The sequence below is a fragment of the Echeneis naucrates genome, chromosome 10, assembly GCF_900963305.1.
Source record: "Echeneis naucrates chromosome 10, fEcheNa1.1, whole genome shotgun sequence".
In the NCBI taxonomy this organism is placed as follows: Eukaryota; Metazoa; Chordata; class Actinopteri; order Carangiformes; family Echeneidae; genus Echeneis; species Echeneis naucrates.
Genome location: NC_042520.1, coordinates 19,768,227 through 19,793,778, shown reverse-complemented (window position 1 = coordinate 19,793,778; position 25,552 = coordinate 19,768,227). Strand labels below are relative to the sequence as shown.

The following is a 25,552-nucleotide window of genomic DNA, read 5'->3' as shown; positions in this document are numbered from 1 at the left end:
AGGCCATGAATCTTGCAGGGGGTGTTTTAGACACCCAAACGCTGTTTCAGAGGCAGTTTCAAATATAAAAGTTAGAGAGATTATGTTTTCTGTTGATATATTATATCATATAATGATAATAATAATAATACAACGCATTCATACAATGTTTTTAACATCTCAAGATATGCATTTTTTCGTCCCTGCTAAACAAATTTGCATATTTCTGTGTTCTACCACTTATCCGTTTCTGGGTCACGGGAGGTGTTGGAGCCAATCCCAGCTCACACACAACAATCACTCACACTCAGACCTACAGACAATTTCGAATCACCTATTAACCCAAACATAATGTCTTTAGATGGTGGGAGGAAACCCACGTAGGCATGGGGAGAACATGCAGACTCAGCACAGAAAGGCCCCAGGCCGGGAATCAAACCTGTGACCTTCTTATTGTGGAGCAGCAGTGATAACCACTATTCTGCCATGCTGCCTTTATTTCTGTACGTGGATTCCAATTCTCTTTGATCTTTGATAGTGATTTCTTCATGTCATCACCAGTGGGCGATGTCGCAGCCCATCAGAGGACTCGCTGTCAGCTGTTTGTGTAAACAAAATAAATGCAATTGGAATCTGAGTTTATTGTAGTGACAGAATATTATCCCCCATTACAGTCAATAGAAATCTGACTTCAGGACTAGCATGCTTAGGTGAGGCTGTGTTGATTTTGAAAATTTGGAGCACTTAGTGAATTTTATGAAAACCAGCAGTGGCGGTATCAAAAATAGCTGGGGAATTTAAATGTGCAGAATGAGAGAAACAAACAAACAAAACAAAGATTACTCATAAAATAATCAGTGAAAGCGTTAGTTCAATACAACTTCAGAACAGGGCGTTTTGAGTGATGTTTTGAAGCTGCGGAATGTGAAGCGTGCAGCAGAGTTGATGTTCATGGGGAAAAGAAGCCAGAGTCCACAGGGGCAGCTTTGGAAAAAGCTCTGTCAGCCCAGGTCCAGGGTTTGGCTCTCTAGGGAATAAACGAAGGCTTGATTCAGCTGAGTGGAGGTCTGAGGAGATATTTCAGGGTGCGTGTTATGGTGGAGGAGATCAGCGAGGTGTGGAGGGCTTTGTTGGTGATGAGGGAGAACTTAAACTGGATACAGTGAGGGATGAGGAGGCACGAGAGCGAGACGGCACGAGAACATTTGTTGAGAAGATTATTAGGGGATACTAGTGCGGACACTGCTGCAAAAATCAAGTCTAGACTTGCTAAAAGCAGGCAAGTATTTGTGATGGAATGAAGGTGTCATTGTCGACTGCTGAATTTTGCAAAGGAATGATTGTAACTTCAGCGCTGGTTTCTTTAATGGATTTAGCCTGAATATATGTTATTTCTTCATCCAGGTAGTTTGTGAGGGTGGAGTGAGTTTTGGTTGTGACGGAATTGTGGCTACGTAACGTATATCAATATTGTAGCATTGGAAGCTCAGATGGTGTCACAAAAGAAATAAATACAGGTGAAAAGGATGGAACTAAGAAGTAAACCGTGATGGATGTAACAATTGAGAGGAGGAATGCAGAATTCTTACATAGTGCAGGAAGTGAGGATGAAAGGGAAAATGTTGGTCTGCTGTGATGCTCAGTGTCCACGGTGATGGCAGGGCATGGACACACGCTGATATGGTTGACATGGCCATACATGCCAAATCCAAAGTGTCTACATGTTTGACATACATATGTTGTGTAAATTTGAGTCTGAGTGACTGATGACCATCATTTTATGTTTGTCAATGTTCATTTGTTAAAAGCTTGTATGAAGCTGGACACGGCAGCAGAAGTGCGGCGCACCACAGCAGAAGATGTTTCCAAAGGACAAATCAGACAGGACCAAGTACACACCCTGAGGGACACCTTGGACATGGCTCATATCAGGGGTGCAGTTTTGCAATCCTTCTGACTTAATTTTTAACTTCATGTGGTATCAGACAGTTTAAAGTTGGTGAAAGAGAATTACAAGGTGGGCGCTTTTCCCAATTCATCTACCCACATACTCACATTAAGAGTATTACATAACACATGGAGATCACAGCCAGGTATTAACAAACAGTGATGAGCAGAGGAAATCATTACCCACTGCTCAGGTGTAATTTAGTGGGATGTCAGTTTGTTTTTAATTGTTGATATCAAGCAGGATTAAAGTAACAAATTGAAGCGAGATTGAAGGAAGTGAGAAGAGAACAAAAGTGTGTGTGTGGGTGTGTGTGTGTGTGGGTGTATGTCTGTTTTGGGAGTGAGAGAAAAGGAACGAGAGGTGAGAAACAGGCAAACAAGTGACGTGTTTTTAATCAAGGATTTGAACAAGTAACTGCCTCTGACAGTGACCTCTGATGTTCGAAGTCACAGTGTGTTATACTGATGAACACACACGATGACAAAGAAAATTGACTGCTGAAGCAATCATTTCAGTCATCTGCTGCATTTGTTGAGGAAAACTTGACCTTTTGTTTTCTGTTACGTCCCTTGGTTGGAGCTCAGCGTGACTCGCAATAGAACGATGACAAATCAAGAATTAAAAAGAGTCAAGGAGCTCATGTTAACACATGACTGAAGGTTTGACCAAAGTAGTCAAATGCCACATACTTCACCATATCTCTTAAATCTACAGCTCTGGCAGGCTTATCAATGACAAGGGAAATCCCCCTTTTATGGAGGACTTCATAAAGGCAGGTGATTAGCCACTCGGACAACCAGGAACCTAATAGGCCCTCCACAACTCGTCTGTTCAGGTGGAGCCCAATTACACCATCAGTCCCAGGAGGTAAACCAGGTGAGGGAGACACAGAGAGGGAGGAAGAGGGAGACAAAACCTCTGACCCCGCCTGGCACACAGCATTTAACCTCATATTATAAAGATTCACTCTCTCCTTCTGCTGTTATGAAATGGGCCATGCGCGTTTATCTTCAGAAGGTTACGAGTTCACATCCCAGAGGGACCACACATGCTTTGAGTGTGTCTGTACGGATAGTTTGCATGCGAGCGCTTGGATAAAAGCTTAAAGTGGCAGATATGGTTTGTTTTTTATGGTGCATTACCAACACAAGCTACTGTACAGCGCGTCGTCCCTGATCAGCATGGTTGTACAGTGCCAACTCCCATCTAGGTCAAACCTAGGCAAACGAAAGGAGCGGGTCGGTTCAGACCCCTGTTTGTACCACAAGTCAAAAGCTGAGTCGAAGAGGTAGGACAACAAATTATGAGGCCTCTGTGGACACCAGCACTGAATCTACAGAAGAAATGGTTATAGTTTTCAAAATCCAGCTGCGTGCAGCTTTGGTTTGGCTCAAAAATCTCAGCCAGGCTCAACTTAGCTAATGTTAACTAGGACTATTTCCTCATCTCTTTTTCTTCTCTCCCTTCTGTTGGCTTTCTTCTTTCATCCTTCTCTTAAATAAACTGTAACTATCTAAATATATCTATCTCTGTAGGTGTATCATACTGTGTAAGTTTCTCCACAGGCAGTTTACCAATAAACCAAGAAACTGTTTTGTGGTTGCACTGTGGAGATTTTTCATTTACTTTACTCTCCTCAGCGGGCAAATAAAATTAAAATCATTTTGCTTTTAAGGGATGGAAAAGAATATATACAATCTTTCCTACTGCAAGATATAGCTGGTAGCAAATACAATTTCCTATTATTGCCTTGTAATCCTCTATTGTGATGTTCACTTTTGTTTAGCTTAATACCCTGTATTCTTTCTTAAACACATCCATGTCCAGCTTCATTTTGTGGAAATCAAACTTCTCTGCGCAGTGATTATAGTTTAACCCTAAAAACTAATACTGACACCATGCCATGCTCCAATATAGAAGTAACACTCGTGAATAATAATAAACTACACATGTATTTCCATAAATAGTGATGGTTTTCCACATATTTTTTGCATATATGTACAATAAACAAATAGATAACAAAATAAATCCTATAACAAATAACAAAAGTTTCAGTTTCAGTTTTGTAAACGTGTCCGTATGATGATTATTTATTATTATAACACAAGTTAATAATAAGTAAAATCTCACCCAGCCATTTTCATTTGTCATGAACGAATCCTATGCCCTGGGAGCAGAGTAAAATGAACCTGAGACCTTGTTGGCACAGAGAGTTCACAATAGCCCCGCCACTAACGCTGTGTCAGCCACTGCCCGCTACAAGCTAACAATGTTTCAAAAAGTAACCACTTACACCCACACATTTCCTTGTTGCAGATTTTGGTAACAAGTTGCCCCTGGGTCTAGCTCTGACAGGGACTCGAACACAGGGATGAGTCTGCCTGCTCTTTCACTGGTCACCTCAGCACAGGCAGCATCAGTGAAGGGGGGGGGCTGATCCAGAATTTCCCCAACAGGAAGTAATTGTGAATGTGCTTCCACTCCCAGTTTTTTTTTTTTTTTTTAGTTCTATGTGGGTCAACATTGTCAAACAAAATATGAATCACAGAAGGGTATTTTTACATCATTTAAAACATGTCTGGAGATAAACTTCAAACACATGAAATATTAATATGATATCACAGCTAACACATCTTTAAACAGCAATTCATAGCCAACATAAAATACACATATTTTAATGCAATCAGGCTATTGGTGTCCATGTTAAATCCACTTTGAGCTGATTGGTTGAACTTTCCCAGGCTTTGGCACCTCTGGAGCATCTGGGTCGGCATAGTCCGACTGATCTGAGGATAACCTGTTACGTCTAGGTCCAGCTTAAAGGTGCACGTTGTGAGCCCACGTCAGTTCAGTCTCCTCCTTCACCTCCTGCTCTTTGCAGACTCTCTTTTTAGAAGAGTATGACCTCAACATAAGGAGAGAGGCGTCTTCCAGCTGCTGTCCCTGTTTTCCACACCTTCCTCCTTGCTCCCTCCGTCCTTCTTTTTTTTTTTTTTTTTTTTTTTTTATTCAGCCGCTGCCCACTCTGTTCCACAAGACTCATCTCACTTCTCTCCTGTTATCCTCTTCCTCCTTGCAGGCTTTCTAGTGGAGTAATTTGGGAGAAGGGATCTCCTCCTGTCTCTAAGATACGCACATTCACGTCCTTCATTTTTCATCCTCCCCCTCTTAGCTCTGTATCGATTTTTTTAAGCAGTGATCAGGGAGAGAGGAAACTACACTTCCCTCTGCTGTTGAATTTTTGTACTTTCTGCTCCATCTCCAAAGGTTTTCACAATAAACACATCATTTCTGTTGTTTTTAACTACCACTCGCATCTCTTTTTTGTCCAGGATCTTGCGGGAGCATCTAGGGGAGAAGGAAGTGCAGCTGTCCTTAATATTTGATGCCGTGGAGGAGGCGGACTTGGCCAACTACACCTGTTACGTGGAGAACCACATAGGGAGGCGCAGCGGGAGTGCTATTCTGCAGAAAAAAGGTAGATTACATCCTCCCTGCAAAGTTCCTGCCATTTTCCCCATTAGGTAGAATGAAACATGCTTTCCAACTTAATTGATTTTGGCAAGTAAATTACTCATAAAAGGAGCCAGCAGCATGTGAATCAGGTTTTTTTTATATTGTATGAATCCCTCTGCTTGTCTGCACAAGAAACCGCCATCATATCCAAAAATGTAAATATGTATTACTATAGATTCAGTCAAATCACTGTTCACGTGGAAGAACGGGAAGTGGCAATGAAATGTTTTAGGTTATTTTTTGTCAAACTCTTGCAACTAATTCAGTCTCACATCCACGACAGGGAAAAATTAAACCTGGTTCTAAGTCTATGAGCAGCAAAAAAAGAAAAAAAAGTATTAATACATTAAATACGCAAACTCTTTATTATACAAATAAATCCTAAAAGAAATTGTTTCGTAACGGACAATCGGGGAAATGTTAGCCTGAGAGCGCTTAAGCTTCTATTGGCGTGTTAACCAACTAGCTCTGGCCCAGGTCTCATCAGTCTGCTACTGAGTCCCTGTCGCATACCCAGAGAAATAGTGCTGCTCATTGGGTGTATTATAGCCTCTTGATGACTGAAGCTCTTGGCAAGATTGGTAAGTAATATTAATGTCGGCTTCCTTTCTATCTGTCAGCAATAAAACAGTGTATTTCTCAATCTGCCACGAAACATTAACTGAAACAATAATTCACATGCCAATAACTTAACGATAAATAGACCAGTCATGCAGTCATGAATAAGTTGTGAACCACTGGATTGAAATCTGCAGCTGTGAGCGTTCCCAAAAGCCCTGCTTTGTTTTTCTTTTCCCAGGCTTGCTAAATATAAAACCTTCTGTCTGCGCTTGTTTGGACAGATTCCATTACTCTTTACGATTCTTGTAACAAGGAATTCCCCTCCTCACCACATTTTATGGCCTAGTAAATGTTTGTATTTGTGAACAGCTTCCAAGATAATTACGACGTTAACTCCGCACTGTCACCAACAGCTGCTCCTAAGCAGGTGAATGACAGGCTGAAAGCAGTGCCACAAGCATCCTCTCCGACTTCATCCCTAGTGGAAATCACATTGGAAAGTGTCACGGCACTGCAGTGCTTGACAGATGATCTCCAGAAAGTGCACTGAAACAGATCCCAGGTGCGGCCGATGCAAAAGGGCATGGTTTCCTTTGTAAAACATTTGCAGCAGTCCTGCGATATCTGGCGTTCCATCCGACGAGCAGAGGCCACGACACACACAGACAGGCAGCGAAACCTAGAGACTAAGAGATAAAGAGAATGGCCAAACGGCAGTGGAGGGGCGAATGAATTGTCTCTGTTACCGCAAAGCCCGATGGGAAAGAGAGACGCGTGAATGCCACTATTTCACTATGTGAAATAAATGTATGTAATGTTCGAAAGCAAGGACAGGGAGATAAACAGGCGCAGAAACGGTAGCAGAGGAAAATGGAGGGCAGGGGAGAAATAATAGATGCCGACAGAGAGATACAGAGAAGGTGAGGGAGGTGGGAAGAACAGAGGTATCAGAGAGAATTGGGAGAGATGAAAAACGGGTCTTTCCCTCTCCCCATCTGACTCCTGCTGAATGCCTTGGGTGTCAAATCTATCTTACTATACTTAACTAGCACCCTAGGGACTCAAACACACAGGCGCACGCGCACACACACACACACACACACAGCAGACACACTTCTCCAGAGGGGGTCATGATGAGAGTTGTGAGGTTGTCATTATTTAACACTGTAATTACCAAGAATAAAACAGGAAACTGTGTGTGTGTTTGTCTGTACAAGCTTGTGTGCAGTGCTTTCCACCAAAGCCACAAGATGCTTGTCACAAGCTCACAACGTATTCTGTCTGTGTGCGCAGTCAGACCTGACACACATACACTGTCCTCATGGAAGGCGTCAAGTGTAAGGGGAATCTCACAAGTGCCCTTCACCGTACACACATATAAAGAAGAAAAGACGAGGCGAACTGTGGAATATTGAAGGAGCTGGGAGTTGAAGAAGGTCTCGGCATACGTTGAATATTGTCAGCTGGAGCTGCAGGGTATTCTAAGCTTCATGTTGTGGGTGATGGAAACAGACCGTCCTTCATGAGTCTTTTGAATTTGTATTTATTAGTATCTTATAGATGTTTGCTGAAGTTCTGAATGAGATGTTTTTCACTAACACCATAGCACAGCATGCCTCTCCCCTCCTTTCTCTCTCATTCTGTCTCTCCTCTTTTGCCCCAACTCTTTTCCTCTAATAATTTAAATACAATTAATAGTTCTCCAATCTCCCGAAAAACTGTCTAAGGTGACAGGGGGTCACTGTTGTGTTTATTTCTTGTAAAGTTGACATAACAAAAAAAATCTATCACGGTTTCTTTCAAGCAGTGAACAGGAGCACAGGTGCCAATTATCGTCTGGGGACCCATGGTTTGTTTTGGTTTTTTTTTGTGTTATGTGTGTGTGTACGTTTTCTCCACCTGAGTTCACTTCAGTTCAGTTCTCTGTTGTGGGGCCTAAATGAAGCTCAAATGAGCTTAGATTTCTCCTGAAATTATTTAAACAAACACATTGAACCAAATTACGATTTTCTAAATGTAGTTTTGTGGTGAAAACAAGCAAAAACCAAAAACCTGTAACAGTTCGGCCAAACTGGAAAACGCTGTAAACAAATACAGACAAATCAACACACACAGAGGTTAAAGACAACGGCCGTGCTTTTAATTTGGATGTTTACCAGTGAAACGAGAACTATCAGTCTAGTCAGCTGCCATGTGGTCAGCATAGACAGGGGTTCCTGAGGAGGGAAAGCCAAAAGTAGCCCAAGGGCCCTGTCAGTGAATTTAACAAGAAAGGCACCAAGAGGATGATTTTGTTGCAGAAATTGGTTAATTCGCTTAATTTTAAAAAAGCTATTGGCAAACTCAAACACTCACTGGCTGCCCAACGTTTGCAACTTTATCTCTCTGTCATTCAGTCATATCTCAAAGGCCTTGCTTTTGATTTCCAGCCAAAAAGGGACATTTAGTGTCTAACTGAACCCAACAAACTCATCAAAACTGAACAAAATGAGCCAGATAATGTCTCATATCCTCCTTTAGTACGGCTTAGCTTTTTTAAAGTTCACTAAACAGGAAAAGTGGTCAGGAGACTGTCCCAGCGCATTCTGGTCTGAAGGCTTGATGCTAATAGGGTCACATTAGGGTGCTGGAGCCCAACATGGCTAAACAAAGCACAAGTTACTCTAAGTTAGCGCAAGTTATCAAAGCCTGATTTCATGCACTGAGTGTGTATGATTGAATTAGGATGTGCTTTCACCCCGCAGTGACCCAAGGTAATGGGTTGATGCATCCATGTTGCACACATGCACACACGCCGTGCTCGTGCACTTATTGTAACTGACAGAGCAGAAAGCGCTGCCTTCAGCCACCATGAGAGTCTTACTAGAAAGAAAAAATGGAGAGAAGGAGGCTGACTGAAAAAGCTGACAGGAGAGTGGAAGGATTGAGAGAAAATGACAAACAGAAAAACGGATGGCAATTGCAGACAGATCAGTCCTTCTGATGTCACTCAAATGGCTCTGAAGCTCTGAGCTTGAGCCTTCTGCCGGCTCCCAGATTTTTATCCTCCTCCGGAGGGAGAAAATCCAGATTTAGGTGAGGACTGGTTTGGGATGTAGAGTGGAGACACACCCCCAGATATTCCCTTCGTGATGATAACATATGGACACTAACAGCCAGTAGCAGTCACATTCAGGCCTACAGACAAGTAAAAGTCATTAACCTAGTTAACCTAAACCTCAACTTGGTCTGTGGGAGGAAGCTGGAAAACCTTGAGTGAACTCACCAGCACAGAGAGAACATGCAAGCCCCCGCAGGAAGGCCCGAGAACGTTCTCACTGTGACATCACGAACATTATTTAAAGGGGCAAGCCACCAATATTGTACATAAGGTTTTGACAATTAACCCTGATGCCATGAAGGTTGACCTCCGAACTGGGGAGTGACGTGGCAGTGACACCCAGATGCATTACCTGAATGGACTTAAAGTCTGGATATCTCATGTTTTCTTCTTAAGGCAACCGTTTTTCAAATGAGATTCCCTCAACTTCATCGATGCACAACCCAAAACCACTGGAGTAGGTCTCCATAGAAAATATATCACGATGCAAGTTATTTCATTTTCAGACCCATTTCAAATCTTACGAACATCGTTGGTTTTACTTGATTTCTTGTGACATGAATTGAAGAGTTGAAGGAAAATACTGCTGAGAGTGCACTTAACTCATTAAAGAAACGTGATTGGCATATCGGCATGCTTCCTAACTGGCTTTACTTGAGGATTAAAACAAGAGATGCTTCTCAGTGGTTTTGAAGCAAGCAGTCAGGGTTGAAACCTGACATGCATCTCAACAGCATGATATTTTGTCCCCTGATGGTGATGAAAACAGGGTCTGTTGATGTGTAGAAACTGTTAATTGATACTTATCTTTGTGTTATTTTAACCTGTTTTCTGAGGGCGAGTGGCCCCTGGTTTTACAGTGAAGTTGAAACATTCACTTTTAGCAGTGGTGGTTTCTAGTGGCCAACAGGGGAGCAGCATCTTAGCATCTTAGTGCAATAACAGTGTGTGTGTGTCAGCAGTTACGCTATTCTCCAAAGTTGTCATTGGTTCAGAATTTTTATTACACTATTGCTAAGTTATTATATAGTTGGCTTCTTACAATTGGCCGCTATCTGGAAACATACGTGATATGCATTGGTCACGGGGTTGGTGGAGCCAATCCCAGCTCACTCTGGGTGAGGGGCGGGGTCACCCTGGACAGGTCACCAGTCCATCACAGGGCCAACACACAGAGACAGACAGAGACCAACAACCACTCACACTCAGACCTACAGACAGTTTAGAGTCAGCAGTTAACCCAAACATGATGTCTTTGGATGGTGGGAGGAAACCCACTCAGACACGGGGAGAAAGCTCCATACAGAAAGGTCTCAGGCCCGGGAACTGAACCCACAACCTTTTTGTTGAGGGGTAACAATGCTAACCACTATGCCACCGTGCTGATTAACCCCATGATGATCATCTTTTTTTTAAGTCAAGTCATCAAGGATTAAAAGCAGTTAATCCTTGAACTCTACAGAATTTCACAGATAATAACATTGACAATGATGCGGATGAAGACAACATTTACTACAGAAGCTGAACCAGCCACTGCAGAAACGACAGCTAACACTAAAGCTAGCATTTACAGACATTCCCAGCAACAGCACAGACGCAGGAAATCCACAAGTTAGACCCTTGACATGTGTCGGGCCTGCTGGCACTACTGTAGCTGGAGACGAAGAGCCCTTCTGGTTCTCCACTGGATTTAAGAATAACACACAAAAAACATGCTGAACTTAGTTGTGACACGAATTTCGTTTTATGGCCTTTTAATTTAAATAACTTCGAATGAAGATGTTCAGCACCATAACAGAGTTAAAGCTATTTTTCCTTTTGGGACCTCACACGATGCCTTTGCGGGTAATAAACCATTGTACTAGAAGTTTTTGCATTTGTTAATACTGCTTTGTGCATTCCTGTGTGACTTTTGATCGGTGGTTGCAGTGAGCTGTTACATTCATTACAGTGCTTCAAGTTTATTTCCAGGCAGGTTTCAGTTAATTGTTTCTGTGTCTGCACAACATCTGCCAGCTGCTGTTAATATGCGCGTGGAGCATGCCGTTATGCACGTGTATGTATACAGGAAACCCCCCTGGTGAAAACGTGTTCCTGTGCACATTAGGAGATCATCTTTGAGGTTATTCTTGTTATTTTTGACAATGTGTGTTAAAGAGAGACAGTCATAAGAATGAAGCTAAAAACTACAAGATAGAGAGAAAGTGAAGTCGGTGAGATTCAGCGAGGTAATGTCTGTGTCAAATTGGTTTTGTAGGGAGAAAAAGAACATGACGGAGAAAAATGATGGAAAAATCTCATGGAAATGCATTTTAAAACACGCATGCAGACTTCACCAACATCACCATTACCAGTGGCCATGTGTAATAGGTAAAAAGCATATTTAATATTCACCATGCAAACTGTACTCCCATTTTACAGTGTGCAGATATCAGGAGATGGCATCAAGTGACTCATTACTAATAGAAACTATCTGAGACAGACAGATGAAGGAGTTAGTGGGGATGGAGCAAAGGGGAGGACAGCAAACAGAGAGGGGAAGAAACGAGCAGAGGGGGAGGAGAAAGGGTTGCAGAGAGAGGCAGAGGTTTTCTAAATGTGCCTCATTACTAATGGAAGCAATCTGAGTTCATTTCACTGCAGAGCAAATATTTGGCAATTAGTTACTTTTTTTTTTTTTCTTCCCCCTTGGACCATTTTTCGACTCTCCATCTAACCCCCCTCCTTTCTGCCTTACCTCCCCCTCTGTCGCTGTCCTTCCTCTTTCCTCCATGTACAGTAGTGTGTCTGTGTGAAAGTGAGAGTTGAGTTGGCTGTTGAGAGTAGAGTCGGAGAGACGTCTACTGGTGAAATGGAGCAACTTCACTTTGGTTATGTCTGCAGACTTTGAGGTACAAAGGTAAATAGATGGGGTTTGAGAAATATTGTGGGACAAACAGCTTGAATATTAATTCTGTCCTCAAGAAGACTGCACATTTAAAATTCTGTACTTAAGCTGAGTCACAGAATCAGAAAAGTTGTCTTTAAAGTTCTACAGAACTTTTCACAATGTCTAACAGCGTGTTTGAGATGCTGAGGTTTATGTCTCCCTGAAAAATGTACCATTAGTATAATATGCAGCATGTAGCACAAAAACAATGAATCATAAAAAAAAAACTCTAGAAAGCGGTGTAAAAGAACTGCCTTAAGTAAGTGATTCACTCGAGTGTTGTGCATCTATATTTTAGACCATTCGTATTTATGAAAAAGCTTCACTGTAGATTTTCAAAAGATAACATGATCAATCTATAAACTGTTGCATTCATGTAAATGAAATTATCCGACCGTTTGAGAGGTTCAGATTAGCTCCAACAACAACGATGAAACAGATGCTTCTATTTTAATGTACAAGTGATGTCACTGAAATGATGTTGAGTATGATAATATAACACATGAGTCTCATGCATAAGGACCTCTTTTACTTTTGATTCTTTGATAAACTTTGCCTATTTATCGTATGATTTTTTTTAATTGGGATTTGATAGCTCAGATCAGAACCGCCACATCCTTTAGTGTTGTACTCACTATAATTTGTACAACTCCTGTTTGTTAGAGATAATTGTTGATACCACTGCTTATAACAGAAAGTGTAAATAAAAACATTTGATCACCAAAAAAAAAAAAAAAAAACTTGTGCAACTCTATGTTATTCAAATTAAGCTCATGATTGAAAGACATTGAATAAAAAAGTTTTTATCTAGCCTGATTCCATTTAAATGAGATTCGGATCACTGGGATATAATCAATGACATTTAAGTCACAGTATTAGTACGTTTCTAAGAGTAACAGATTTCCTTATTGCAAACGTCACGCTCTGGTGCTCTTCACTTAATAGGAGCTGTTACGAGATAAAAACAACAAAACAAACAGATGATGTTATTGTGTTTTTGACATTTCAGCTCAACAGGTGGAGAGAGAAAGTGAGAGATTCATACATCTCAAGAACTAATTTGTCTGAGCTGAACTGGACTGAAACACAAATATCACAGAAGAAATGAACTGGAAACACAATATAAATATTGTATACACATAAATAGACGCTCTAAAAACTGGCTCTGTTATCCAGCCCTCGGGCTAAATCTACTGTCGGGCTCCAAACATCTGTGGAGTTTTGACTGAAATCATTCAGATGAAAGCGTCATACTTTACATACATACATCCATTAAAATCCAAAATACATTAAAAGTCACGCAGTCTTCATTAGCAGATGAACCAAAATAGAATCTTTTGAAAGCATACACGGCAGTGAGGAGGAGATTTCAAATTAAATTTGTGGTGGATCTGCTGGTCATGGTCCGTCTCTCAGGATCCAGCGTGTTGGCTGTCAGTGGAGGGTGGGGGAACCATGAGAGAGCAGTAGAGCAGTAGAGGAAATACCTAAATCCTTTTGCATGCATAATAGTCCCACTATCTCATGTCGTTAAGATATCGATACTGAACATATTACTTCACAGGAAATGTGATTGCTTTCCACCTGAGTATCTGATCTAGCAGCACGTGATCCACTTGTCGTGACGACAAGTGTTTGGCTGAAAAAAAGATGGAGCTGTGTCTCAGTCTCTGTGATGAACTTTGTATAATCCACTAAGACCACTGCTTGAGGAGTCACATGATTCAAAAGAAAAGAGAAAAGTTAAAAACTTCTGCCGTCGTGCAACAAAAGCATCTCCAGCTGTCAGAAAACTCAACGCGGCCCTGTGATGGTCAATAAGTCATGATAGTTCAGTGGATTTGTGATGATGAACACACAAACAAACAGATGGATTTTTGTGTCTATACAATGAAGCTTTGCACATCATGCAGGCAGCAGAGTGGGCAAGTTTAGGTGGGTGGGTGGATGTGTGTGTGTGTGTGTGTGTGTGAATGAATGATAGTGCCATCATAGGCAATATGAGTGCATGGGAGATTAATGGAACATGGCTGGTGAATGACACCACTGGAAACATGATCTATTACTATCTCTCTATCACAAACACACACGCACACACACACGTCTCAGACTGTGTGTGTGTCTAACATGCTGGCATGTGGTCATCTGTCTCTCTCACTGAGGTCTGCATTTTGCCAGCTTGTACTCTGCAGTGCTGTAGAGTAGAACAGTGTTTCTCTCTGTCAGAGGAACCCTCTTAAAAATAAGTTTATATTCAGTCAGCCATCAAAAAGCATTTTGTGCGTCTTTTTGCATATCAAATGCACCCGGTGAATTTCCATTCCATTAAACACAGAATGTCATTTTGTTGCAGTGTTGTTTGCGTCCATATTTACGTGCAGTTGCTTCTGTTTGCACATTGTTTTGTATCTTGGCTTCTCGTTGCATGGCCACCGATACACGTGTTTTTGCACATGAAAAGTAGGACGCAGTCAACAAAGAAGCCACATCGTATCGCTTTTTTCTTCAGTTGAGGATACTGTACATCTTGTCTGCTTTTCTTTAAGTTTGGAGTGGAGCTGGAAGGGCTTATTGCTGCCTTTTGTGACCGACTCGGGGAAAATAACAATCACCCCAGCCTTTCTGCTGTGTTCAAACTCACTTAGTGCACAAGAAAAGGCTTCAAAGATGAACAATGGCTGGAAGGTTTGGAAAATGTGCATTACAACGAGCACTGTGAAGGAACTTCCCCGTTCTACACATTTCAGTTGTAAACAGCCAGGACTGCAATTGTACAATGATACTTGCTACATAGGAAAAAAAAAAAAAACTAGAATTTGGGTCACTTAAAAATCAATCACCAGCCAAAGCAAAGCCAGACTATTCAAGTGGGAAACACATTCTTCCTTTAATAAATGAAAACTGCATGTCAGTTCAAAAGCATTCATTTCGGTCCGCTCAAAGATTTTCCTGCTCCCCAAATAAGTTTTTGGTCGTAGCCATATAAGAGTTTGGTCTCGACCTGCTCTATATGTAAAGTGCCTCGATGTAACTTTGTTATGATTTGGCACTCTATAAATAAATAAATCTGATTTGATTTGAGCTCTTAAAGTCATACTATCACAACACAACTGAGCTCAGGATGCAATGAAGTGATGCCATTGAGGAAGTTGCTGCCTCACTGAGCTTTGATTAAATGTCTGTGAATTTCATGCAGTCACTCACCTCTGACCTTGTTTACCAAAGCAAGTGTGAAGAGAATTATCACATGAGAAGACAAATCAAATAAACATTATTATTGCCACCTAATTAATCACCTAGCAGCTGGTTGTCGTATTAATATGTCACACATGTATGTTTTGGGGTGTGTGTGTGTGTGTGTCAGCGTATCAGTCAATGCATCAGTCATATCAATGGAAAGTCACTCTCAGTGGTTCTGCCTGTGTGTGTGTGTGTGTGTGTGTGTGCGTGTGTGTGGGCCTCTCTATGTTTGTCTGTGTGTATCTGAGTATCTGCGTGTGTGACTGTGTGCGTTTCAGTGTGCCTTTGTGAGTCTGTGTTTCTCACTGATTTAGAAAATTTGCCAATTTGCAGCTAATTTCTGCTATTTCCACAAGTCAAACGATATTAGATTGACTCTGTTTATTTAAATGTAACCAAAGCAGATTGTGAGGATGAAGGATGAAGCAAATGAAGAAAGTGGAGGGATTAGGTGAGTTTTTTTTTCTTCCCGTTAGTTAGTGATCCTATCTCCGTCTGCAGATATGTATCGCCTGGAGTTGGCCGGCGGTCTCGGGGTCATACTGCTGCTGCTGGGAGTCCTGACGGCTCTTTACAAGTGCTACAACCTGGAGATCATGCTCTGCTACAGGAGACACTTTGGGAGTGATGAAACCGAAGACGGTAAGCTTGTCTCAGTCCCTTCAGGACACATATTCAGTGAGTGTGAGGGAAAAATCGTTGGTGAGTTTCAACAAGTCAATGAAAGATAAACAACAGCTACATTTAAAGGAAGTAGTTGACAAGAAAAAAACACCAATATGAAGAAATGTTTTTATTTTGGGTGTTTTGGGTGCTGATTTTGTAACTGCCAGCAAGATAAAAATGATATTTATTTTTAAAGCCCCTTTGAAAAGTAAAATTGACAAAACAATATAAGCATCTAAATTAAATCTACAGAAAAAGTAGGAGAGAGAAATTTCCAAAGAAGTGAGGTTGGTGTATCGACTGATTGTATTGATTTCAACTTAAACTCTGCCTGATTTTCTAAATGGGGGAATTGCCAAGCTCTGGGGCGCCAAAGATGAAATGCTGATTTTCTTTTTTGTCTCACACAAACCAGATGCACAAATCAGAACGTGTCACGCAGGAAATCGGCAGTTTTGATCAACTGCTTCCAGGCAGAGCAGAATCACAACATATGAGAAAAAAAAAAAAGCACCATGTGTTTTTTGTTTTCAACAGCACAGCTTGGTGTGTAACTGCACTTTAATTGTGACAAGTTATATCTAAAATGGAAACACAACCATTTCCGAAAACGAAAATGTGCCATCTGCCTTTGTTGCTTTGTTGTCTCACTCTCTCTTGTCCCCATCCTCACAGATAATAAGGAGTACGATGCCTACCTGTCCTACACTAAAGTGGACCTGGACTCTCTGGGCAGGTCAGCCAGCTCAGTGCTCATGCACAATTGCCACACTGGGGTGTTTTTTTTTTTTTGTTTGTTTGTTTGTTTGTTTTTAATGCACAAACTGAATCTGACTCAGCAATTTTCCGTCCTTTTAGTTTATCAGTCATCTGTGAAGCACTTTGAACTGCACTAACCTGCAAAGTTTGACTCAAAATTTGACAGAAAAAAAAAAAAAGGCTAATGTTTTATTCATATGGATTTAAAACAACTTCAGGAGTTACATACATACCATACTCATGACTGTGCATTCAGTGCAGAGCTGGGGTCATGACTCAGCAGAAAACCTGAAAACTGTCAAAAAACTGAAACTTCACTGGCACGAATCCTCAAAGTGTATGTAACCAAACAAAACTGAACTAGAGCTGATCACACGAGTTGTGTCAGCTGTGAAGTGATCTGTTGTTGATATCTATTAGTGAAGGTGATGCCAAAAAACAACTGTGAATCAGCTCAGGCATAATGCTGCCAGCTGGCACGCGATTTTATTTTCGTGTTTATCCTTTAATTCTGTTTGCAGTGATCAGGAAGTGATGTTTTTGCAGTCGATTTTGAATGAGTCGCTCTCCTCTCTTCAGGACAAGCAGCGATGAGGAGACGCTTGCGCTGGAGATCCTGCCAGATGTTCTGGAGAAACATTATGGATACAAGCTGTTCATACCAGACAGAGACCTGATCCCCAGCAGTAGTGAGTATCCATCTATATTCTCATCGGCATTACCTCCTCCTGTGTAAATCCTCCCTCTCTCTCTCTCTCACACACACAGACACACAGACACACAAACACACACACCGGCCGCTGTAGCCCAGAATATCCAGAATTCATCACTCTGTCAGAATAAATAAGAATGAATGTGAATCTTTATCACAGCACACTCACAAACAGACGCACATATGTCTTGTGTGTGTTCTGCGCTGTGCACCGCAGCCACATGCACACACTGATACATAACACAACACAACACTGCTCTGGCTCTTTAGGCAATATTTGTCACAAATTCATGTTCTCACATGAAAAAGAAAAACAAAACATAAACTGTGTGTTTGTTTTTAACCAAGCTCATGTCAAAGCCTTACTGTGACTGCCAGTGATGAGGATGCGTAATGAACAGGACGCACAGTGAGCAAACAGCGCACACACACACACACATTTAAACAAACCCCCCCCCCATCATTTGTGGGGTTATGTGCCACTCTCTTTACAACTGGAGTTATTGCTTTGTCTGCGAATATTCTGACCTCACAAGCACACACACACATACACAAACGCTGGAAGCAGACCATAACTCTTTCTTCCAAACACGTGTCAGGCCACACCATCCATCTGTCTGTGTACAACCCAATTATCTAACTAATGCTAATGATGTAAGTCAATGCAAGTCATAACTGTGGGGGGTGGATCACTGCTCTGAAGACATGGCTGTTTTTCTCTATTCTGAAATTGATCATTTTAAGGACAGCGTGTGGATTTATCCACTGCAGCTGTTGCCCACAGATGCTTACAGTCAAAATGTGTGTGCTCTCAATATGTGCGCTGAGAGAAATAATGTGTTTAATGATGAAAAATGTCAAGACCATGTTCAGGGCAGTTGGGCTGCAGAAGAAATGTGGAATAAAACTGCAGATATACTGAAATATATAGATTTGTCAATATTCTCTGCACACACACACATTCATCCATCATTGTTGGGCTCATCTCCTGCCTTGCTAGCTGCTGGGACAGTGAATGGAGGATTTAGTTTGAAAAGTAGTCTGTGTGTGTGTTATAAATTTCCCTGGCATATAAACACATTCTTCCACTTGCATTAAAGATGCACATACATCTATTTATAAAAAGAAAATCCAGAAAAACCAGCTCTGTTTGATCGACGAGAAAGGCTGATTGAGAGACTAAATATTGGCTACGAGAGTTACACACGACTTGACTGACATGACTGACATCATTTCAACCCGAGCTAAACACAGTGTATTGCTTGCATTGTTTGGGGTCTCTAAACCCAAAGAATAACATAAGATGCTGTTTGGTGAAGTTGCATTGGATCACGGGAGTTCATATCTTCTCCCAGTCTGGATTTCTTCAGTGTCAGTGGTTCAGATTTGTTACTGGGAGAAGAATAATTCCGCTGTCTCTTCCTCCCCGGAAAAAAGAAAAACAGACCAGGGGATTAAAAACCAAATCAAAACAACAGAAAAGAGTTTACTTTAAAACTCTCTGCTTCTCTGAAAATAGTTCATCTGTGAGTGGATGGCAGCTGAGCTGCTTAAGGTTTTCCAACTTTTTCTCTGACAACCTAAGATCCAGTAACTAAAATCCTTTGTCCAGTTATAATGTGCACTTAGTTAGATCGAGGTTTCCAATTTGACCGATGTAAAGACGTATCTTACCAATATACACATTTGTGGTCATCTTTAGTCATTTTAATGTGGAAAAGTTAAATATTATATCTTCATAAGTATTGTTGTGGATATGACACAGATTGTGTATTGATATTCCACTGAAATCTGATGTTATCGTCTGAGATATCATCAAGGATATTACAATTAAGGCTATTCATCTGAACTTCATCTGAACACAAATTCTGTGCATCAACCATTTGTTGACACTGCTCGGTAACAAATGCTATCTGTTATACTATTTACGGTGTTAGGCTAGGTGAAGAGACTGGGTGTGTAATATATTGATGCTGTTCAGCCCTTTAACAACTACCTAAAAGGGAATATTTAATATTCTGCCAGGTCCTGGTTAATTCCACAGAAATATAATACTAATATAAGCAATAAAGTATTGAACCATTATTTCTTTTGTATAAATAATATACAAATAATAACTTTATTACTTGGCTAGTAACAAACTAGCCATGTGTTTTCTGCATTATTTAACATTTGCCTCAAAATGAAATAAATACATTTGCTTGCATGTTGTCCATAATGAATCAGTGTGCCCTGTATAGACTGCCCTTGGCTCCAGTTGTGCCCCCTCTCAACACAGAAGCCACCACATCCTGACCGCACATGAAAAGTCATTTCCTCCCAATTTGAAGCCTCCTCCTCTGTGCCCTGAAAACATCCAAGAAATGAATGTCCAAGGGCGCACCTGCACACATAACTCTGTCTGAGCTGTGTGTTAACTAAAGGTTAGCAGTGTGTAAAACAGACTCAATGAGAGAATCACAGAGACGGAGTGGGGTCCCTTTTCATGGCTTGCTTACCAAAACTATTGACAGAGCAGCACAGCCATGCGACCCAAAATACACCATTCAATTATCCACTCCATTAGCCCTCTGAAATGAACAAGAGCGGGAGAAATAAACACTGGGAAGAGAAAGAGCTGGGGACGGGGGCCATTGGCTTGTGTTATTTTATTAATTGATTTTCATAATCCTCAAAAACGGAGAGCAGGAGGAGGGGAGGTTAAGTGTGATGAGGGAAGAGAGGGGAGGACAAAGAGAGGAAAGGAAACACAGCCCATAGAAAGGAGAGGAGGAGACTGAACTTTGCGATGTTCTGTACTATTTGTGCCTCTCAAATTGAGCATGAAATTGCAATGTGTTGTTGGAGAGTCTGTCATTAAGTTAGTTAGCAAGTGAAGAGATGGTGAGAGGGAAAGAAAGAGAGAGTCTTACAGAGGCTGTTGTTCACAGAACACATTTAAGAAATAATGAGCACTTTCAGTTATGCATGTTGCAGAAAACACTGACAGTGTCACAAAGGGATCATTGGAAATGAGACATTTTTGAGGAAATTCCTTCACACTGGTCTTGGCATCAGGCCCCTGCAGCTGGTGAGGATGGAGACAAGCATCTAAAGCATTCTGCAAGCATTGTGGTGGACTCGTTCATTCATCCATCTTCTACTGCTTATCAGTTTCCAGGTCAGAGGGGGCTGCTGGAGCCAATCCCAGCTCCCTCTGGGTGAGGGGCGGGGTCACCCTGGACAGGTCACCTGTCCATCACAGGGCCAACACACAGAGACAGACAGAGACCAACAGCCACTCACACTCAGACCTACAGACAGTTTAGAGTCACCAGTTAACCCAAACATGATGTCTTTGGACGGAGGGAGGAAACCCACTCAGACAGAACCCACAACCTTTTTGTTGAGGGGCAGCAATGCTAACCACTATGCCACCGTGCTGACTAACCCCATGATGCAGAAAAGAATATCATCTTTTTTTTTTAAGTCAAGTCATCAAGGATTAATAACAGCTAATTCTTGAACTCTACAGAATTTCACAGATAATAACATTGACAATGATGCGGATGAAGACAACATTACCTGGACGAAACCCACTCAGGCACGGGGAGAACATGCAAACTCCATACAGAAAGGCCCCAGGCTGGGAACTGAACCGACCTTCTTGCTGTGGGGCAATAGTGCTAACCACTCTGCTGTCCTGCTGCCGCGGTGAACTCTATTTTGACTAATATTTACATTGACACATAAAGTGGCTTCGCCTTGGATCTGGGTGCTCTTCACGTCTCGTCACCTGCTCACCCCACTTCAAGTTCACATTTTCCTCTCTGAGTTATAAGTGAAAGACGCGGGGGGTGTATCAGCACAATTCTGATCCACATTTGTAAACCAACTTCGGAGTGCGGTGTCAGAGCCAAAACACTTACACCAGCATTTCTGTCACTCCGCTGTGAACTCCTGTCAGTCTGTCCCGTCATTTTATGAACAAGAGGACTTGAAGGATGCAGCTGGCTAAAGGAAGAAAGGCACTATATCAGGAGGTTTATACCTTATGACCTCTTTTGTTCTTATTCATTTAATAAACCCTCTCTGCCTTTTATTTATCAATTAATTGCACAAAGTCTTGGCAATTATAGGAATAGTACCACTCTTATGTCGGTGTTGGCTGGGGTAAGGTGCAGGAAGTGGTTAGCTTAGTATACAGGGTAGAGGCTGACTGTCAACTACCAGATAGGTAGTTACTGAGAACCGACTGCAAGGGCATTTTTAGAAACACGTTTCAATCACAATGTCTGGAACTTGAGACCACCATGCATGAAAGGTTTCTGTTCATTTTTGTTGGGTGAATATTTTTGCAGCTCAGCCATTTTAATTTTTACAAAGCCTTGAAGCTCTGTAGTATTTGATGGACAGGTAGGTGAGTGTTTGCTTGCAACAAAACGGCAGGCTCCACGCATGCCGCACCTCTTTGCCCATTTTTGTATCAGCCATAAGCTAGTTGGTCACAACACCTGCAGATTGATCAATAGAAAATATACCTTGTATCTTGGCATATTCCCCAAGTTTTCCATGTGTTCAGTTCATAAAACTGAATGGTGAACCAGCATCACCACTTTTCACAGATTCTGGCTCAGACTGTTTCCTTTCTCAGATTACAGAAGTAAATTGCAAGGGACTACTCCCATTGTGTTCCACACTTCATGATGAATGGCATCTTCCTCTAACCCTCTCATGGACACTTTGTTGCTATGTCTCTCTGTCCCAGCCTATATCGAGGACTTAGCTCGCAGCGTGGAGCAGAGCAGACGTCTCATCATCGTTTTGACTCCAGAGTTTGTCGCCAAACGAGGATGGAGCATCTTCCAGATCGAGACGCGCCTCCACTCTATGCTGGTCACTGGGGAGATCAAGGTATAAGTCAGAAAGGAACAAAAGAAGAGTCAGTCGGAAAGACAGATATAACATCTTTGGGGAATGGACTCTCTCCGCTTCGTTCTCGCTCTTCTGACTTCTACACCTGTGTTTCTGTGTGTCCAGGTGATCATGATAGAGTGTGCCGACCTCAAGAATGTCATCAACTACCAAGAGGTTGAAGCACTGAAGCATACAATCAAGGTATGTGTGTGGAGGGAGAGAGAGGAGTAATCACACATCAGCAGACTAGAGCAACAAGAGAGCTATAACAGAAATCTCTTCACTTCTCTTCTCTGTGCAGGTCTTATCCATCATCAAGTGGAGGGGTCCTAAGAGCAATGAGCTGTCTTCAAAGTTTTGGAAAAAGGTGGTCTACGAGATGCCTGGCAAACGCAGGGAGACCTTGTCCAGACGCCAGGTACACTGCCACTGACAGAAGCCCAAAGGCTGTGCTGTTTTTCACAGTCCAAGATATTATTCGAAAAAGAACACAAAACATGAGCTACTAAAAGAAACTCTGTCGTCCAAAATTAAAATCTTTATTTTACTGGCCAGCTATGAAATAGGAATTGGGAATAAAATAGCTTTAAAAAACAGACATATTTGCACATCCAAGGAAGCACGTCCTGAAGCTTGAAACTCTACTCGAACATTACATTACATTCGCTCTACAAGCGCACTAAGTAGAACAATGCTGTGTTCACAGCACATCCAGGAGCCCAGGAAAACTACCGTGGAAATTTAGCATATTTACTTCTGCTCCTGTAAGCGGCATGAATTCACAGTAAACAGATGGCCTTTAAAATGCCTGCTCAACACAGGTAGTGTATTAAAATCGGACTCTCAGTTGGGGGGAAATGTGCACGTTTACCATGTGTTACACCTCGGGTGGTGCATGCCCTGATTAGCAAAGAGATGTTATGTTCTCTTACTGCTCGGCACTGGAGGATAATCATCTTGAAACGCAGAGTGAAGAAAATGATATCTGATACCATGGAACTGGGTTGTGATAAGTATTTACCACAGAAAAATTTTTTGGCTGTTCAAATGTTTTATCTGTGTCAGGGTTTTTTTTGTTACCACAGTAGAAAGTTTTTATTAGTTAAACTTTAAAATCAATTCTCTCACTTTGGTTCATTTACAGCTGTCATGTTGAGATTATTTCCACTGTGGATTAATACGCTATTGTTGCTCTTGTGAGTAAACGTATAGAGTAATGCATGAGATGCTGTCAAATAGTAAACATCAGTATCTACATGTTAACCATGTTTTTTTTTATAGCTCCTGGAGCTCTATGGCTCAGAGGCTGAAGATATATGAGGTTTTGGCCCTTTCGTGAAATTTGTTGTTCATCTGTTTCCTGTTGATGTGTTTTGTTTTGTGCCTTTTTTTCCAAAATAAAAACAGAAAAAGTTAACTGCTCTAAATATTTATTTAGATCTCCACATAAAGAACTATGCTCTTGTGTTTTTGTGTAAACAGGTGATGGATTCTGGTGAACAGGGTCTCTTTGGCGACCTACAGACCACCGTCTCCACCATTGCCATGACAACCACCTCTGCCTCTCTGGCACCACCTAATGAGAATCGTCATGGACACCATCAGGTCAGCTGCCCCATTTCAAACTAATGTTACTGCTTTGTTTTTACAGGCCTTTCCAATTTTATAAAAAAAACAAAACAAACCAGTATCATCTTTGATTTTAGAGGTCAAGCTTCTTCTCTAATTATGGAAAAATATTTATTTATTTTTATTTTTAATGAAAAAATTATGAATGCATAAGAACAGCCATTAAAATATTAAAAGTTTTAGTGCTGATCCAGGTTCACCATCCTGCCATCCTGTGTGGTGACACCTCCTACACTTCTTGAATTCACAAAACCTTAAGAAGAACAGAGTTTCACATTTCTTCCATTCAAATTAACTGTCAGAGAAACTCTTCAGAAACTGTGAATTAAATTGCCTCGTCTGGTTATATTGCACTTAACAAAAGTCAACAAAAAGCTGCGGTGTTTTTTTTTTTTTTTTTTTTTTTTTTTTGTTTGTTGTCATCACAGGTTGCCTTGGCGACAGAGATCCCAGACTATAACCAGATGACCTTGCCGCTGGGAGGCGGACACACGGCTACAGCAGCCCAAATGAGGCATTTCTGCCGCAGCTACGAGTTCCAGCTTCCCCCACAGTCGTCTTCCCTGTCACCTCCTCTCCCACCTCCCTCCACCGTGCAGTTCTCCACTCTGGGCCCCGGGGGGCGCCATGTCTATTGTAACATCCCTATGACACTGCTGAATGGACAGGTGGGAGGAGAGAACAAGCCACTTACACAATGCGTTTTGTTGTTCTCAGTTAGTTTCTAGCATCCAACAGTGTATCTGCACAGTGTACCCTGTCTTGTTGTTTGTGTGCATGAGTTTAAACACATTAAAAATTAAACCCCTCTTTTCTCCCCAGGGGTTCAGAGCAGCTCACTGGGGAACAAGAGGTCTGTCTGGATAAACAAAAATGTAGAAAGAAAATAGTGCCTTCATATTATCCAGCATTGAATATTTATTCACTCTAACAGGCTGGGAAGTGCAGTACAGTTGTCACATATGAGGCATGGTGCAAAACTGGCATGCAATAGCCAAGAACGTAAAGTAGCATGCAGCAGCTGTTTTTAACTGTAGATGATATCTAAGAGTTGTGGGGAGTGTGGGGAGGATTCCTGCTCATCCCTTTTGTACTGTGTGTCTGCCAGGTTCCTCAGAGCAGTACGCTTGGGAAGAAGCCAGACCTCCACCTGAACAGCACCTTCGTTCCTCTCACCAGCAGAGAACTAAGCTCTGACATCTGGTAGATGTGCACAACAGGTGCCACGCACAGACTGGTTTACAGACTGCTTTTTCACTGGCATCGGATGTGGCTTTGACTGGTCGTTTCATCGTTTGGGACTGTGTACAGACTTACTGTTAGGAGAGACTCATTGCCATTTCATCCCATGCTGTGAACAAAAGACTTTTTAAAGACTGTTTAAGTCCCAGATTCACAGTGGTTGGCTGTAATGGTTGACGGTTTCATACAGACAGATGGATTCAGATCAGAAAACTGATCGCTCACTGCACTTGGACCAACTGACTGGTTATTGAGTGATACGAACTGGCATGTGAGATGTGTTATACAGTGATGTTATACAACATGACTGGTCAAGTGAATTTGACTATAAGGAGTTCACAGACAGATTTGGATGTGTGTACAATGAGCGGG

At 41.7% G+C, this 25,552-nt stretch overlaps 1 protein-coding gene across 1 annotated transcript in view; it reads left to right on the top strand.

Annotated features, from left to right (window-relative positions):
* Positions 1 to 25,317, top strand: part of il1rapl2 (interleukin 1 receptor accessory protein-like 2) — a 134,586-nt gene extending 109,269 nt beyond the window's left edge. The window contains exons 8-17 of the mRNA XM_029511986.1: positions 5,263 to 5,408; positions 15,778 to 15,918; positions 16,618 to 16,678; positions 17,281 to 17,390; positions 22,161 to 22,306; positions 22,433 to 22,510; positions 22,611 to 22,727; positions 23,792 to 23,897; positions 24,383 to 24,606; positions 25,047 to 25,317. Coding sequence (XP_029367846.1) covers positions 5,263 to 5,408; positions 15,778 to 15,918; positions 16,618 to 16,678; positions 17,281 to 17,390; positions 22,161 to 22,306; positions 22,433 to 22,510; positions 22,611 to 22,727; positions 23,792 to 23,897; positions 24,383 to 24,606; positions 25,047 to 25,145 — 1,228 coding nt within the window. The 3' untranslated portion in view covers positions 25,146 to 25,317. The remainder of the gene's footprint in view (positions 1 to 5,262; positions 5,409 to 15,777; positions 15,919 to 16,617; positions 16,679 to 17,280; positions 17,391 to 22,160; positions 22,307 to 22,432; positions 22,511 to 22,610; positions 22,728 to 23,791; positions 23,898 to 24,382; positions 24,607 to 25,046) is intronic.
* Positions 25,318 to 25,552: the final 235 nt, after the last annotated feature.